The sequence below is a fragment of the Daphnia magna genome, linkage group LG10, assembly GCF_020631705.1.
Source record: "Daphnia magna isolate NIES linkage group LG10, ASM2063170v1.1, whole genome shotgun sequence".
NCBI classification, from domain to species: domain Eukaryota; kingdom Metazoa; phylum Arthropoda; class Branchiopoda; order Diplostraca; family Daphniidae; genus Daphnia; species Daphnia magna.
Genome location: NC_059191.1, coordinates 7,504,100 through 7,519,292, shown reverse-complemented (window position 1 = coordinate 7,519,292; position 15,193 = coordinate 7,504,100). Strand labels below are relative to the sequence as shown.

The following is a 15,193-nucleotide window of genomic DNA, read 5'->3' as shown; positions in this document are numbered from 1 at the left end:
ATTTAAAGGAGAACAAAGTTCATTGTTTAGATTTCCGGTTTTACTTCTGGTTTAAAATGCAAAACTCCTTATTTGTTTGTCTCAGAAAAAACATTCAAATTTTCGGGATCCTCGTCAAATTTGGGGTCGACTACATGTATCAACTCAAAATACCCGAAAATAGTCAAAAATCGCTAATTTTCCTGAACTTTCATGTTCAACTTTCACGTTCATGAAAAATCGGGATTTTGGTCAAATCCGACTTTTGGCTGATCCTACGAGCTACGACAGTTATACCTACAAATATTTAGCGTTTCGTGCTGCAATTAGTAGTTGATATTCTAGGATGTTATGCCTAAAATTGGAATTCAGCTATCAGAGATTAGCAACATTCAAGTACTTAAAAGCAAGTATTGTACTTATTTCAACATTCAAAGTAAAATCTAATTTTGGGTTCTAGACGGAAACTGTAGATGGCGTTGATGTGCGTCTATGATGAAGATTTTGAGTGACAAGTTAAATGGGTGTTTGTTACGTTACCCTATTATGTGTTTCAAAGGATTTTTCGTCAAAAAATTTACGGTACGTTGTTATCTATTCAGTATTGCTACGTTGGGTATGTATTGAAAAGGAAACCTTTGAAATAGATTGCTTTTGTATGTGGTGGTGTTGCGCCTTGTCAGCTACGCCAGCTGCTGAACCAGTAACCTGCATTCCTGCTATCAATGTACCACAAAAGATCCTGACACTTTAAGAAGGCAACTATTGCTTACATGAAGATCACCATCCAGTTCAAGCACTATTAATGGACCTCAAGCCTTTCGTTTAAGCTTAGTGATGTGTTCTCTCATCAATCAACGACAGAGTCTTCATCTACTTTGTGTTGCTAACCATCAGCCCTCAGCATCCCAGGTATCCAGATTTCCAAGTTTCTCTGATTAGCCAACCATCATCCATACCCTTCAGCTCTTCATTGTGGTATTTCAAAACATTACTTATCTTCCACTACAAACATCTGTAACAATTTTCTCTACACAGGCTTCTCTTCCTCTTATCTTAGTCTGCTGAATGCCAACATTGAATAATGTTCATCATCATTGCCTTTCCATGGTATTTTAATTTGGTGGATTATCTGGATTTCTCATTTTAAATAAATCTTTGTTGTATAAACAGAAAATTTTCATTATTAATCCTGCTGTTCTTCTCACCGTTACTTAGCCATCTCACATGGATAGGCTTTAACAACATCTCCATTTTTTGGTATTTTAAGTTTCTACGTTATGGAGCATTGTTGTGTTGTAAGAAAAACTTCTGTTATAGGATTGTAAATATTCGTTTTCCTTCGGTACAACACTGCCGTTTTGACAATTTCGGTAGTTTCGCTCCCAGTTGACCACACGCGTAAGTTCTTTGTCTTTTTCATCGTTTTATCAGACAAATGCCATTTTCCGCTCAAAATCACTTACTTCTTTTTTTGCCTCATTTAATCTATTTAGAACTACATTTTCTTCGTCTTCCTGTCGTTGTTGTCTACGACTTCACCTCATCGCTGTCTTCGTTGACATCTTCGCCTTTATCTCCGTCTCATCGTCTTGGTCGTCTTCGCCTTCATCTCCGTCTCGTCGTCTTCGCCTTCATCTCCGTCTCGTCGTCTTCGCCGTCTTTGTCTACGCCATTACCTCGTCGCCGGCTTCTTCTTCGCCCTTCATGTAGGGAATTCACCGTGGGTCGTCGCTCTGGTATTGTTTTATTTTGCATTGTTATGTTTAAGTTAACCCGTTGGCTGCCACCCCGTTTGCGTCCCATTTTTGTTGTAGCTTGTAGGGACCGGCCGCAATGGCCTTCGCCGCAAGGCGCCTTAGGCAATGCACCAGTAGGGACTTCTCTTTGTCGATGCGGTGGCGGATTCCTGAGGGTGTGCATTCCCTGTAACGGATTCCGTCACCATGTCAGCCCGGACTTGTCTTCGGACAAGTCCCACCTTGTTCGCGATCCTTATGACGCGATGCGTAGTAACTGTAGTTTAAGCAACCTACGGGTTGCGTGGCCTGGCAGCCAACGGGTTAATTTAGTTAAGTGTATGTTTGTTTGTGTATATAATTGTATCTGTATATATTATGTTATGTAAAATAGTGGTGGAATTGTTGGGAGGAGGTGGGACAATAAAACAATTACAATTTTAATTCATTTTTTCTGTTTATTTCATTTCACCTTAGTTCACTTTATCCATATCAAAAATAAACTTAGATTTGTTTTCCCAACTTATTACAATTTAAGCCCAGCCATCTCAAGAATACTTATTTCAATAGATTTCAGTTGGTGAATCACCAGTGAATAAATTTTTTTTTCATCCATTTCACTGTCAAATACCATCACTTGGCAAAAAAAAGAAAAGGAAAAAATAACTTACATGATACAACTTCACATGGTGGCATCACGAAAGGATTTAACCAATAATTTCTTTAATTCTTTTTTTCCATCAAACGAGGTAATTATTCAACAAACACAAGAATGATACTGGATATGTTTTATTAACACTGACAACATAACATTGGAGGCATTCCATGCTGTCACCAAATTACTCCAACACCGATGCAACACATCAGGTACCTTGAGGGTCTCTGCAAATTAAAACTGTAAATAACTTTTAAAAAACCAAGGCCTGGATTGAACCAAGTCACTGAATGATTCTTTGGCCACCACAGTACATCAGCTACATCCCAAAGACCTGAAAGCACAAATACAAAAACTTAAACTATTAACAATATATTCTAACATCACCTGATTACCAAGAATCGAAGAGATTTAGATAGAAAAATAGAATATAAAGAACTACTTTTCTTACGTATCACCTTTGGTACAAAATAAGTGTATTAGACTAACGGAGATGAAAAACGTGCTAGCAAAGCCAAACCATACTCCTCCTTTAAAAATTTAAAATATAAGTGTCACGAGGTTTTTTTACATGAATTTTGGCCATAATACCTTGAACAACTCTGCATTGATCGAATTCACAAGACGCAGCTCGAAACACACGGAATCGGAGGTGAAATTTTGAGCATCCATCTTCAGTCCAAAGCCACGCGAAATGAAACAGCTGACGGGACAGCTGACATACCCATACAAATTCTACGGAGTTAGTTATTTATCCCCTAGATGTCTTGAAAGTATCAAGGCGCACCCTCTTTTAACCAAACTTGAAACCCTCCCACTTTTCCATAAGCGAAGTAAAACCCGACTTTCTTTTTTTTTAAATAACTCATACTGTTTCTTCCAAGTCGAATTAAACTAAATTTTCGATATTGTCGTTGAATTTTGAATACAAATCATGTAATTTTATAGAAATATACACATAATTGAAAAAACAAAGTAAAAGTCAGGCTTATTTTCCTAACAGAATTCCACTAGATGGCGGTGACAGTGAAAAAAACTCGAATAGTTCGTCTGCTTGAGAATAGAGAAATAGTTAATCTGCTTTAGAAGTCGCGTTGACGTAAGCACGTAAGTGAGAATTATTAAAAGGAAATTGGTTTTTATAATTTAAATGGCAGTAAGAAAGCAAAATAAATGTTTCTGCTACCGATATGTCAAGGTACAAGTCAAATGTTTTACTATTCTGATCTTCTGAATCCTCATTTTGCAGGTCTTGCCTTTATTGAGTAATGTTTCAAAATGTTGGTAGTGAAACAAAACTTTGTTGTGGCTTTATGAGAAACCAAGATCCTTTTCTCAAATGGAAAGAGACTTTACTGGACAGGTACGTGTCTACTAAACACATGAAGTTCTCATGTGATTGATTTGAGTTTTTTTTTAAATATTACTTCATGTTTCCCAGATGTAATTTGCATGAAAGAGATTGCACTTGTAAAATTTTCCGAACCTTTTCCTTGCAAAAACTCTTCTTTAGGCTCTTGTAGTTATATCATAGTTGTCTTGTGGCTACCAATGGCGGCCATGCCATGTTTGACAGCATCTAGTTGTATTTGTAGTCTGTGAAAAGAAAATAAATACAAGCATAATGAAACAACAAATGGCAAACCTGTGTATCCTTGAATTTAAGATTAGGGGTGATTAATTGAATATAGTTAGATTAGTAGTCGAGTTGCAGTTGATAAATTTGATTCCACTGTTTGTTCTTGCTTTTGGTTGATATATACCATTTTCATGTGTAGTTAAGTTAAGTAAAATGGCATCTCTTCACATGCCACTCAAACAGTGTGGAAAGGGAACAATATGTCATCCAGTTACCTTGGAAGTTTCCGTTTAACAATATAATTCTAAGTGTATATAGCCTATGTATATTTACACCTAAATGTACACATACCTCAAATGACTAAGCGAAACAGTGAGATTATTAATGTGACTCACGGCTCTGTGGTTGAGCATCGGCAAGGCATGCTGTGTAGTAAAGGTTCGATTCCTTACAGAGTCTAGTTGAAAAAATACATGAATTATTCAGATAATGATCGCACGTCAATACGGTACTTTCAAACAGTATACATAGGAATAAGAATAGTGAACAGGAATTTAAGATATAAATGAAAGTAAATCCCAATTGACTTTGTCAGTGAATGTTAAAGTTGTAAAACTACGCACTTGAACGAAATTTCAGTCCAACGAGGAATATAATCCAGATAAATAATGGTAAGACAAGTTTATTGAAAAAGGTAAAAGTACTAACCAAAATACGAAATACTTATCAAAATATCAGAAAGAAGAAAAAACATTTTTGAAAAATTTGTTTTCAGCATTTTGTATTGATATATAACCCTTAAGGTAAACCAAGGTTGGGGTAAACCTTGCCTTAACTGAACCGAACCCCCGGGGAGATTACCCGGGGAGTGGCTAAGAGAAGCCGGAAAAGGATGGAAGGTTTCGGACAAGTTTTTACGTGAGCGATTAACCGTTAATTCGGATTTGTGGGTAGCCTCTTCGCCCTCCAATGATATCATAGAACTTGAGGACCCCCACGTCCCCTTTCCGGACAGCGCACTCACAACCTTTGCTGCTGATCACAGTAGGGGCATGACCCCCTACGGGCTTATCACAAGTCAAGGGGAAACGGGGCCACAGAAAAGAAGGGAGCCCAGATATGCAATTCAATTTTAAAAATATATATAAATACTATAATGTGGAAGGAAATAAATGAATCTTGAAATTGCCGGTCGTCCTTCTAAACAGTATCATTTTTTTGATCTCTTGTCTCAACCAGGAACTTTTTCCAATCAAATATAATTTTTCATCTAGGTTGAAACAAAAACAAAACAAACACATATCAATGTAAAACAATCCTTGAAGCAAATTAAGAAACTTGTCTTACATAAATTCTATGTTGAGCACATTTCTAAGTTAAAGTTTCTAACTAAACTGCAGATCCAATTACTGCATAACATAGACGGTCGATAATAACAGATCCTGAAAGAACTTCCTGAAGGTTAAAAAAAAAAGTGTTCAGTTAAAAATTCTGAATATCTGTCTGTAACAAATACCTCCCATGGGAATTTTTTAGTATAACGTCAATTAAAGGCTTCGCGAAGATCTATATTTTGAATACAAAAATAGGTTACAATTGAATGAACTGATTCCATAAAGTACAAATATTATGCAGCACACAATGGTACTTACATCACTGAGTACATAATACCACATGTACGATACTTCAAAATCCATTTGTAGAAGGAAATAATTTGGTTTTCAAAGTAGGAATCCATATAATCCAATAAATCTCTCACAACTTCAAATTGGAAGCTCATTCTGAAATGTAAATATATTAAACTCATTATCTGCTTGTATGAAGGCAAAACAACATTAATGCAGATCTATTTGTACATGAAAAATAAACCTGAAAATCAGCTGTATATTAGAAATCATCAATTTCCAGAACTCTTTTTCCAGGATGATAAAATATCACACCTGGTTTTCCTAAAGTAGGTAAAAATTTCCTAATACATTATTCTAACCGAACTCAAACAACTGACATCCCATGAATTACCATGAAGGTAATGAAGTAGTGTGAAAATTGCATGTGGATAATAAAGGTGGAGAGCAAAAACACAGTTTCCAACGATCTCAGGGGTTGATGTAATTATGAAGCACACTGTAAGGCTGCTGATAGAGGGTGTACCTGGAGAATGAAACCATTGTGTGACAGAAAATTGAACTGAAAGAAATAACATGCAAACATATTATACCATTCAAAGGACGTCTAGTGACAATCCACCTTCAAACAACAATCAAGTGTACCATGCAAACAATCGTGAAAAGAAGTGTCTCTCAGGTTGGCCCTAAAAAGTGGCAAATTTTAGTGTTGTAATCAAGAGAATGTTTAATATAGAACACAATCTACATTCTAAGGCACAAGGCCTTAGAATTTCTACCAGAAGATGGCTTGTTACCTTGGCATAGTTACAAAATGCAATCCTATTTATTAGTGATCTTTCAATTACTTTACTTTTTAATGTAGGGAAGCAGCAGCTGACAATGTGAAACCCTACCACACACTAAAACCAATCTTTTTTAAGGATTTCCTTTTCAATACATACACAACGATAGCAATACTGAACAGATTATATCATACCGTTGTTATTTGATGAAAAATCCTTTAAAACACTTAACAGGATAGAAACGTCACCAATTTAACTTGTCACTCGTAAAATTATCATAGACGCACATCAACGTCATCTAGTTTTTCCTCCTGAAACCCAAAGAAAATAGACGTTACTTCGAAATCAGCAGGGCCGTCTCTATAGGGACGGGGACCCCGGGCACCATTCTCCATTGGCCCCCCCCTCCCCTCTTTGGAACCCCCCGTAAAAAAATATTTTAAATTCATACAGGGAAACTCATTGCTCATTGACTTTATTTATGTTCTAACATTTATGACGAATCTTTGCAGAACAAAATTGATCAATTATTTGGTCAGAATTGATTTTTTTTTTTTAATAGAATTTTTTGGACGACAAAAATTTTATTACGGATACAATTCGTTTTAAAAGCGAACGCCAGTACTCTCGCTCATTAAAAAATTCTTTGACAAACTCAGCATCGATTTTTGATTTGGTTCCGCTACGATTTACAAGAGATGTCACTGCAAAACGATGATCAGTCGATTGTTCATGCTCTTTCATGCACTGATGTTGATTCTTCCAGCTGTTGAACCCGGTTTTTTGACCCAAGTTACTTTTTGTATTCCCAAAAAAGAAACAAGGAAAACAGTATAAACTTTGATTCTTCTGTGAAAATACTAGCCAGTCTCTTAATTGCTTTTCACCGTTAACCAGTCTTCGATAAAAAACTTCTTTTGAAACAAACCTTTCCCTTTTTTCGGTGTCATCCACGTTACCTAACTTGCTACTGGTACTAGAACTAGAACGGCAAATTAAGTTCAAATTGCTCTTTGGAGGATTCAAAATCAAGTGTTCAATTAAATTTTCGTTTTCTCTATCCCAGTTTGCCGGGTCTTCAGAAAATACAGTCAAAGTTGAAGTTTCGTCAGTGATTTGTAGATCTACTGAGCTACACACTGGCTTTACTGAAAAATCGGCATGGGCCGCATGGCCAGTCTCCAATTCCTGAGTATCTGAACTTTGTTCAAAAGATGAAGGTGAATTTGGCAGACTTACATCGTTGTTGGTGGATAAAATTTCTCCAACAGTGCAATCCAAGGGAACACAAGCAATTTCATTTTCACTTGAATTTTGCGAGCTTGTACTAATCGGACGAAAAAACACTGAAAGTTTCGGAACTTCCGTAAAAAATTGTTCAACTTTTTTCTTCTTTATGGCTGACTCCTTCCTTCTCTTGGCTCCTGAAGCCCTTTTATTTTTAGATTCTGTATTCATACTAAAAGACACAGTCAGACACTCAATAAACTGAGTAACCTGACTTGAATTGACTCTGCTTCTTTCAACGAACTAGTCATCACTAATCCCTGTGAGTCTTCCCATTAGCGTTGATCTTTTGTTTCAATAATTTCGAAATTTGCCCTCTAGGGCTCTAGCTCTCAAGATAACTTTTAGCACCCCCTAGGCACCCTGATGTTGAAGTAACTATTGCAGTACTGCTCGCACTTTCACCCTTTTTGAATTTATAAAATCTGTATTACATATTTCTATAACTTGCCGAGCATATTAAATTATCAATAAAGAAAAGAATACATTTTTTAATTCACATTTTTTTGTCTTAGTTAAAAAAAAAATTTTTTTTTGCTGTCGTGGCCCCCCTGAACCTGTGGACCCCGAGCGGCCGCCCGGGTGGCCCGTGGGTAAAGGTGGGCCTGGAAATCAGTACAATTCTTGCTTTTATGTGCTTGAACTTTACTGATCTCAAATAGTTGAATTTCAATTTAAAACATAAAAACCAAGAATATCAACTATTAGTTGCAAGACGAGGTGCTAAAACATTTGAATAGCTAAAACTGTCGTTGCTCGTAGGGTCAGCCTGTACTGTTGATAGCGAAAAAAACACAGAATAATAGCTGCACCACCCTAACGCATGCAAGAAAAATAATTGAAATCGTTACAATAATACAGCTCATTTTTTACTTTTGGCAAATTGTCACGAGAATTTTCCGGAAGTAACCAGAAGTAGCCAATATCTCCGAAAGTGCGGTGCACGTGCAAGTGAGGTGCACGTGCAAGTGCACAACATTCCCAAGCCCAAGCCCTTAATTTCCAACTGTCGTTTTAAAAAACACACCAACCTGGGGGTTGCAAAAATGTCCCGACCTGTAACTTGCCTTAAAGCTTAATACCTTAAGGCACTTTTTTAAAATGTCTAGACTTACCCAACCCTGCCCTGTCGTGTCCATCACCCCGTCTACCCTCCTCCTTAAAGAAAAACAAACAAAAAACCCACTACCCCGCCAATAGGTGGCTTTAAAAAATTAAATCGGTGTTCGGATTTTTATGCAGGATTGTACAGTGTACACGATCGCCGTATCATTCTCTGTAGGGGAAAACGGCGGGTGTTTACTAAGTGGTTCCAGGATTCCCCGCTAGGTTCGCTAGTCTAGGAGGCCGGTCGTCTACAGGGTTGATAGCGCAAAACACCTTTTTTTTATTTTTAGAATTTTTTATTATCAGTTCGTGGTGCAAAAGTAAATCCACTAGGGCTCCTTTTCATTCCCGATATTTTGGGACCAAAATCAAAATGACGGTGCAATTAAGGAATTTTTTATTTATGTTTTAAATTCACCCTATTTGGAAAAATTGCGCCGTTTGCGGCGTTGCCTAACTCTTTTTGTTTTTTATTTAAAACCAGAAACATACCGTATACGGTGTCAGCTAGCGCTCGGACCCGCGCCAATCGGGGAGCTTTTTAGTCGATCCGGTGCGGGGATAATCTTAATCGGGGAAGTGATTTCGGTGCTCGGTGCAGTGATATCGATGATCGGTGCCTTTCCCGATTATCAATGAATAGTGATCTAAATTGGCAGTTGCCCTACGGCCAACAAGAACAAAATGTGACCCTAGTCACGTGATTCTCGTTAGCCTATCAGAACTCAAGGTCACTAGTAAGACTAACACTAACCCCTATGGCTGAAGCGGTGCTATCGGTGCAGCACCGATTATAGCACCGTTCCGCACCGAAAAAAGAAATCCCCGCACCGAACTTCCCCGATTCATTTTTATCGGGGAAGCTTAGCGGTGTCCCTGATTAGAATGTGATCGGGGCCGAGCCCTAGTGTCAGCCAGTACCAAAAACGTCTAATCGGCCGAGTCTGTCTCCCGCTCTCTCCCAGTCCCACTCACAGCAACTTGTCGAGTCATACAATACAAAACATGATGTTGAAAACTAGGCAACGCCGCAAACAGCGCAATTTTTCAAAATCAATAATTTTTCTGACAGCCAATAAAAATTGAAAGAAATAACATGCAAATATACTGTACTGTAGGGGAGACCGGGGCGAAATGGAACAGGGGGTTAAGTTGAACAGTAGGCTTTTATAGTGAAAAACTTGTTTAAAAAATAAAAATTCTTTAGGGTATATGAGAAATGGTATTTTTTATCCTGGGGGTAAATTTAATTGGAGTAGTTGAAATAATTCTCTAGTTATTATCGAAAAAGTAAAATCACTGGTGTGGATGATAAGGAATACTGTTTTATTTTTTTTGTTTTTAAGCAGGGTTATCAAATTAAAATTAAAGTAAGATAGCCATTTTAAAGATTTTTCTTTTTTCTATTTAATGGCGTTTTAAAAAAAAAATTGCTCACTTGTACACCGAGAAAATGTTACTTTTTATGTGACAACTTTTACGGGGTTAAAGTGAACACATTTTTCGGGGTTAAATGGAACGCTTTGTAGCGTCAGTAGGAGGAGCTTAAGGAGGGCTTTGTGATGGGGATAGGAGGATAGGTGGGGTTTTGTAAGGAAAGCCAGAATACAGTAAAAATACATGAAGAAAAAATAGTCCCACTTTCAAACAATAATTACTCAAGAATAATCTACTTGTTTCTCGCAAACATTGTAATATTCTTGAAGAGAAATGAATTACCTATTTTCCTTAGTTATTTTTCAACAGATGTTATTCATCCGTTGCTGAGAAAAATGGCGTTCCATTTTACCCCGGGGTCTGTTCCATTTAACCCCGTCTTTTTTCGGTCGAGTGCAGGTCGAGTGAAAAAAAGCTGAGTTATATTTTCTTTCATATCTCGTTTATTTTTCAATATAAACATAACAAAAAAAATCAGTGGGTAGCCAAGATGTATCTAAACAATACAGAACAAACAAAAATACTAAAATCTATCTATTTTATCAGATATCATAAGAAATACGGCAGACATAAAAAAATGTTCCATTTCACCCCGGTCTCCCCTACATTCAAAAGACGTCTAGTGAAACAAACTTTCAAACAATCGTGTGTGTCGTGAAAAATTGTCCCTCAGGTTGGGACCAAAAAGGTAAAATCTATTTCCCCCCGGCAACCGGTAGGCGCTAGTGTCAAAATTGTCTATTTCCCCCCGGCAGCAAAAAGGACGCTGTGCTTTTTGCGAAGACAGATGAATTAAATGTGTATTTAAAACCTAATCTGTATTACCAGGTATTACTTAAAATCCTAATCAAATGTATTTTAAAGAAATTTGACTCATAGTTGCTATCTTATGTACTGGCTACTGCTTTTTATCGAAATTAAAATATCAATTGAAATCAAATTAAATAACAAGCAAGCTAATTTCTTCCTTTTTTTAAAATACTCCTTTTCATTCCTAGAAGTCAAAATAATTTTAAACGTGTTATCTACAATATTCACCATAATGCTAGACGTTCCGTACTAATAAGCGTTTTATGATTAAGAAATCTGTAGAAATCTGTAGAGAAAAAAAAACGTTTGGCAGAGATTAAAAAAAAAAAACTTTTGACACACTATAGGGTAAGCTAATATTAAATACCGCCAGAATACTAAACGATATATATAAATCATCGACAGTAAATGAATAAATTAATTTAAGTGTGACCAAACATAAGACAGTTTGCTGAATCAATACAATGTTGGCTGTACTAAGATTTTCCGTGACAGAGCACTTTCAGTCACCAAGAGTCTGGTAAACCACATACTTCATTCAAATCAACAATCATTTTTAATGCAACTTAATTTGTTTACGGCGATAATAAGGGGGGAAAATATTTTATCGATTTGACCAACTGTTGTCGTTTACACTGTCAAAGAAGCGTAGGAGGATACGCAATTCGATATTGATCTCCAAAGTACGTAGACATAATGAAATTTAGTTTATGAAAAAAGTTCCCTAGATGGGGGATCTAACATACCTTTCTAGAAAGTGGTTTCTCAGTTCGTGCTACACGCCACTATCAGCACGAAGCTGCATGACTCTCCTTAAATGACCGTCAGCCGACGTCAGAAACTTTGAATCTATTCCTGTAGATTCAGTTGGCCGAATACATTTTGTGTTCCACTCGTGTGGGACGGGTAGGCATCCTGACTGTGTAAATAGCAATAAACTTAAAAATCATCACGACCACTTGTGCCAAAGCAACAGTAAAAACAATTGTAAATGAAGTTTCTTTTTTCTTTTTTGTGTTCAGAATTCAAGAAATTGATCGAATGACTACTCCTCATCGTGTAACTTGGTAATTGATTTCAAACATAATTAGTCATTACTTCAAATTAATACAACCTTCCACCTTTCAGAATTTACAAGGAGCAAATAGTCGGACATTAATTTGAAATGTTTTTTTATTTTGATACGTATAACACTCATACGTTTATGCTGCATGCAGAGCTTTTGACAGGATGAGAAAACAAACTTTTTGCAAATCCGAAAAGCAGTGCACAAACTGTTATGAAAATTTAAATTAAAGGGCTTTAGTGAAAGTGAACACCAAGAAATATAAAATTTTAAACACTTCCGTGATAGGCGATAATTTCTTCGTTACAGTTATATGTTATTACAATTTCTTCATATTATAGACGGGAGCCTTTGTCGAGCAACTGATCTTTGCCTTTGTGAAAAGCTTCGAAAGTGCTGCTCGGATTGGATTTTTAATAGCCCAAGACGAATAATTATCGCCACGATGAGATTTTTCACAACCATAAAAGAATTTTCGCTTTTTCGCTTGACTACTTGCTGAAGATGGCGAAGAAATACTTTTCGATGCTTTGCGGTAGTCTTTGACAGTCCCACGACATTCGGTTACAACCATGAGCATTAACATTGCACACCTATTTGTCAACAGCAGTTACCGTTTATAAATTAAGAAGTAATTTTAACAAATGGAACAAAAATGTTTCTGTCACCTCAAATTAACTTGTCTCCTTAATCTAAAAACAGTTGACTATTCTTACAACGTGATGAGCAACTTCCAGCTGGTGGATTTCCAGATGTGGACTGAGCTCGATCACGCAGTGTCTATACAAGTTAAATACAAATGCTGTTCATCGTCTGTGTTTTTATTCTTGAAGATCGCTGTTTGACGATTGCTACACAATACTTTTACACAGAAACAACAGTACGCATGCCCACCCCATTAAGCTTCGCTTATGCGTATTGCACATCGTTCGTCAGAATGTTTACTGGCGAATGAAAGGAAGATCAATACGGACAATGATAGCTATTATTTTATGTAGGTTACACTGATCCATAAGATCGAGAATGCTTACTCTAGGCTGACGCTATCCTTCACATCATATTCTCACCAGCTAGAATAAATGACTATCCGTAGGTCCTGTAAAAGCCGACTCACGCGATCCCTGAGAATACTTATTTGGTCTAAGGGTACTCACGATTCCAAATCCTAGATCACTATCTTGCTTCGCGATCATTTCCCAGCGAACTTTATAAGGGCAGTCAAGATACGCCAGCAACGTGGATAAGACGCGTAGCCGAAGTTGCGTTATGGCACTAAATTTTTATTTTTTAAAAATCTGATAGTTGATCAGCAGTGGCACTGACATTTATTCCAACAACATTGCGAACTTCGCACACACACACACGCACACACACTCTTCACGCATTATACTCGTGTTCTAGCGTCTTGCGACTCCAATTTGTCAACAATCTTAGAAAGTGAGGGAAAAAAATTAATTAATAAATAGCACTCTTTGCATGATTTTTAAATGTTAGATCAAAACTTACTGTACTGATTACTGGAAGATTTAGTACAATATTGAGTCCTGGTAACCTTCTGATATAGTAAACCACATTGGGCAGGAATCCACTAGAATATTTTAAAAGTACTTATGGATTTGCACATCTAATAATGCAATACAACCATTAATGTTACCCAAATAGAAGTACAAAACCATAGAGTTCAGCTATCATGCCAATAATAGGCCATCCAAGAAACACAATGACAATTCCTAAGAAGAAGAATGATGATGCCTTGATCTTGCTACGTTGGAAAAAGAAGAAAATTGTTTTCTTCATTCCTATAATAAAGGCTAGGCCAGAAAGGAACAACAACTATGATGTTCAATCATTCATTAGTTAATAGTCATGATGCTGTCTTTTGTGAATGTCTTACATTTCCAATTGCAAGTAAGCCTTTGTCAAAGAAAAGTAGAATGCCTAAAAATATGAAAGCCACTCCCATTCCAGCCAAACCAGCCCCGATTTCTGAAAAAACAAAAAACAATGTTGTACATATAATGGAACATAAAAAACTGCAACAGCCAAATTCGTCATCCAAATAAAACAGGCTGAAGCAAACCAGTAAAAGGATTCATTCAATAACATTCTTCAACCATAATCCAATAAGAAGCTGTTAATCATTGGAATTCATATTTCGAAATCAACCCTTACTCTGCGTGTCCGTAAAGTTAAACATCCTGGCGTGATCAAATTCCTTCTTTAGATTTTAAACCAAATACGTTTGTTGACGTCACCGGAGTTTCCACATTCAAATCTTAAAGGTTTTAAATGGTTTTGTCAGAGATTGTTTTTCAGCTCTTTTATCTCCACGTCATATACATTTGATAGGACTAAGTAACCTAAACGCCTTCCGCTAGATGGCTTGGATTGTTTTGATTATTGGTCGCTAGAAGAATCGTCATCAAATTCAAACATAGAAAAGAATTTGTTACTAGGATGCAGTTGCCGATATGCGATTTAAGTTGTTGAAAAACTACAATTTTCCGCCTGTAGCTCATCCACGAACTTTATTTCACGTTATATAGGAGGACAAATATTATCACAGTATTTTAACAGACATGACCTCAGCCGTATGGACAGTAAACGCAAATCTGCTTAAAGAGTATTCAATACATGTGCTCCCCCACGGTTACGCCAAAGTGTCAAAGCTAGCAGTTAACACTGAGCAACTGTCGGTCCTTCCTATGCATAATAGGCGCAGTAATGATACTCTATTTTGAAGGTAGCGAGATAACGATCAAGTTTTGAACTTTCCTTTCTCTATTTTTAAATATACATCTCAAAATGGGTTCCCATGTGACATAAACTGCCCAAATAGGGAAAAGCGCGGTCCACGGTCAACGTCTTGAGGACACAAAGTGGGCTTTTTAACGCAGTTTTGTTTGCGGTGTATTCCTTTTTTGTCCCACGATACAAAACCACATCCAGGAATACTTAAACAGTCCGTGTCTAAAAAACAATTTGAAACTGGAAGACACTAGTTTATGGTTCTTATTTAATTTTCAAATGCATGTTTCTATACGAAACGCATGCCTGCGGACTCGGAATCAAAGATCATCGCCAGCTGATTAATAATCGACACTTGCTATCGTCAGACTTAGAC

The 15,193-nt window shown here is 36.9% G+C and overlaps 1 protein-coding gene and 3 long non-coding RNA genes across 10 annotated transcripts; 2 read left to right on the top strand and 2 right to left on the bottom strand.

Moving 5' to 3' along the window:
* Window positions 1–215: 215 nt before the first annotated feature.
* Window positions 216–1,844, top strand: LOC116932257. Its single transcript, XR_006651679.1, has 7 exons — window positions 216–375; window positions 440–561; window positions 627–957; window positions 1,018–1,089; window positions 1,153–1,239; window positions 1,300–1,380; window positions 1,476–1,844. It is a non-coding gene; the product is annotated as an uncharacterized LOC116932257 (long non-coding RNA).
* A 1,557-nt stretch (window positions 1,845–3,401) lies between these two features.
* LOC116932260 lies at window positions 3,402–4,010 on the top strand. The gene is made up of 3 exons (XR_006651682.1): window positions 3,402–3,480; window positions 3,623–3,736; window positions 3,815–4,010. It is a non-coding gene; the product is annotated as an uncharacterized LOC116932260 (long non-coding RNA).
* Window positions 4,011–5,077: 1,067 nt separating this feature from the next.
* On the bottom strand, window positions 5,078–8,666 carry LOC116932230. Of its 7 annotated transcripts, XR_006651675.1 has the most exons (11): window positions 8,523–8,666; window positions 8,299–8,465; window positions 6,557–6,673; window positions 6,375–6,479; window positions 6,171–6,263; window positions 5,972–6,103; window positions 5,822–5,901; window positions 5,605–5,733; window positions 5,469–5,518; window positions 5,300–5,407; window positions 5,078–5,222 (listed from the first exon to the last, which is right to left on the bottom strand). It is a non-coding gene; the product is annotated as an uncharacterized LOC116932230 (long non-coding RNA). The 7 variants fall into 7 exon arrangements; XR_006651676.1 differs by lacking the exon at window positions 6,375–6,479 and having other exon boundaries at window positions 5,809–5,901; XR_006651673.1 differs by lacking the exon at window positions 6,375–6,479.
* A 4,662-nt stretch (window positions 8,667–13,328) lies between these two features.
* Window positions 13,329–14,423, bottom strand: LOC116932126 (vesicle transport protein GOT1B). Its single transcript, XM_032939869.2, has 5 exons — window positions 14,242–14,423; window positions 13,964–14,055; window positions 13,724–13,902; window positions 13,576–13,657; window positions 13,329–13,498 (listed from the first exon to the last, which is right to left on the bottom strand). Exons 1-5 carry the CDS (start codon window positions 14,264–14,266, stop codon window positions 13,454–13,456), a joined length of 423 nt encoding a protein of 140 aa, XP_032795760.2. The 5' UTR covers window positions 14,267–14,423; the 3' UTR covers window positions 13,329–13,453.
* Between the last annotated feature and the right edge of the window lie 770 nt (window positions 14,424–15,193).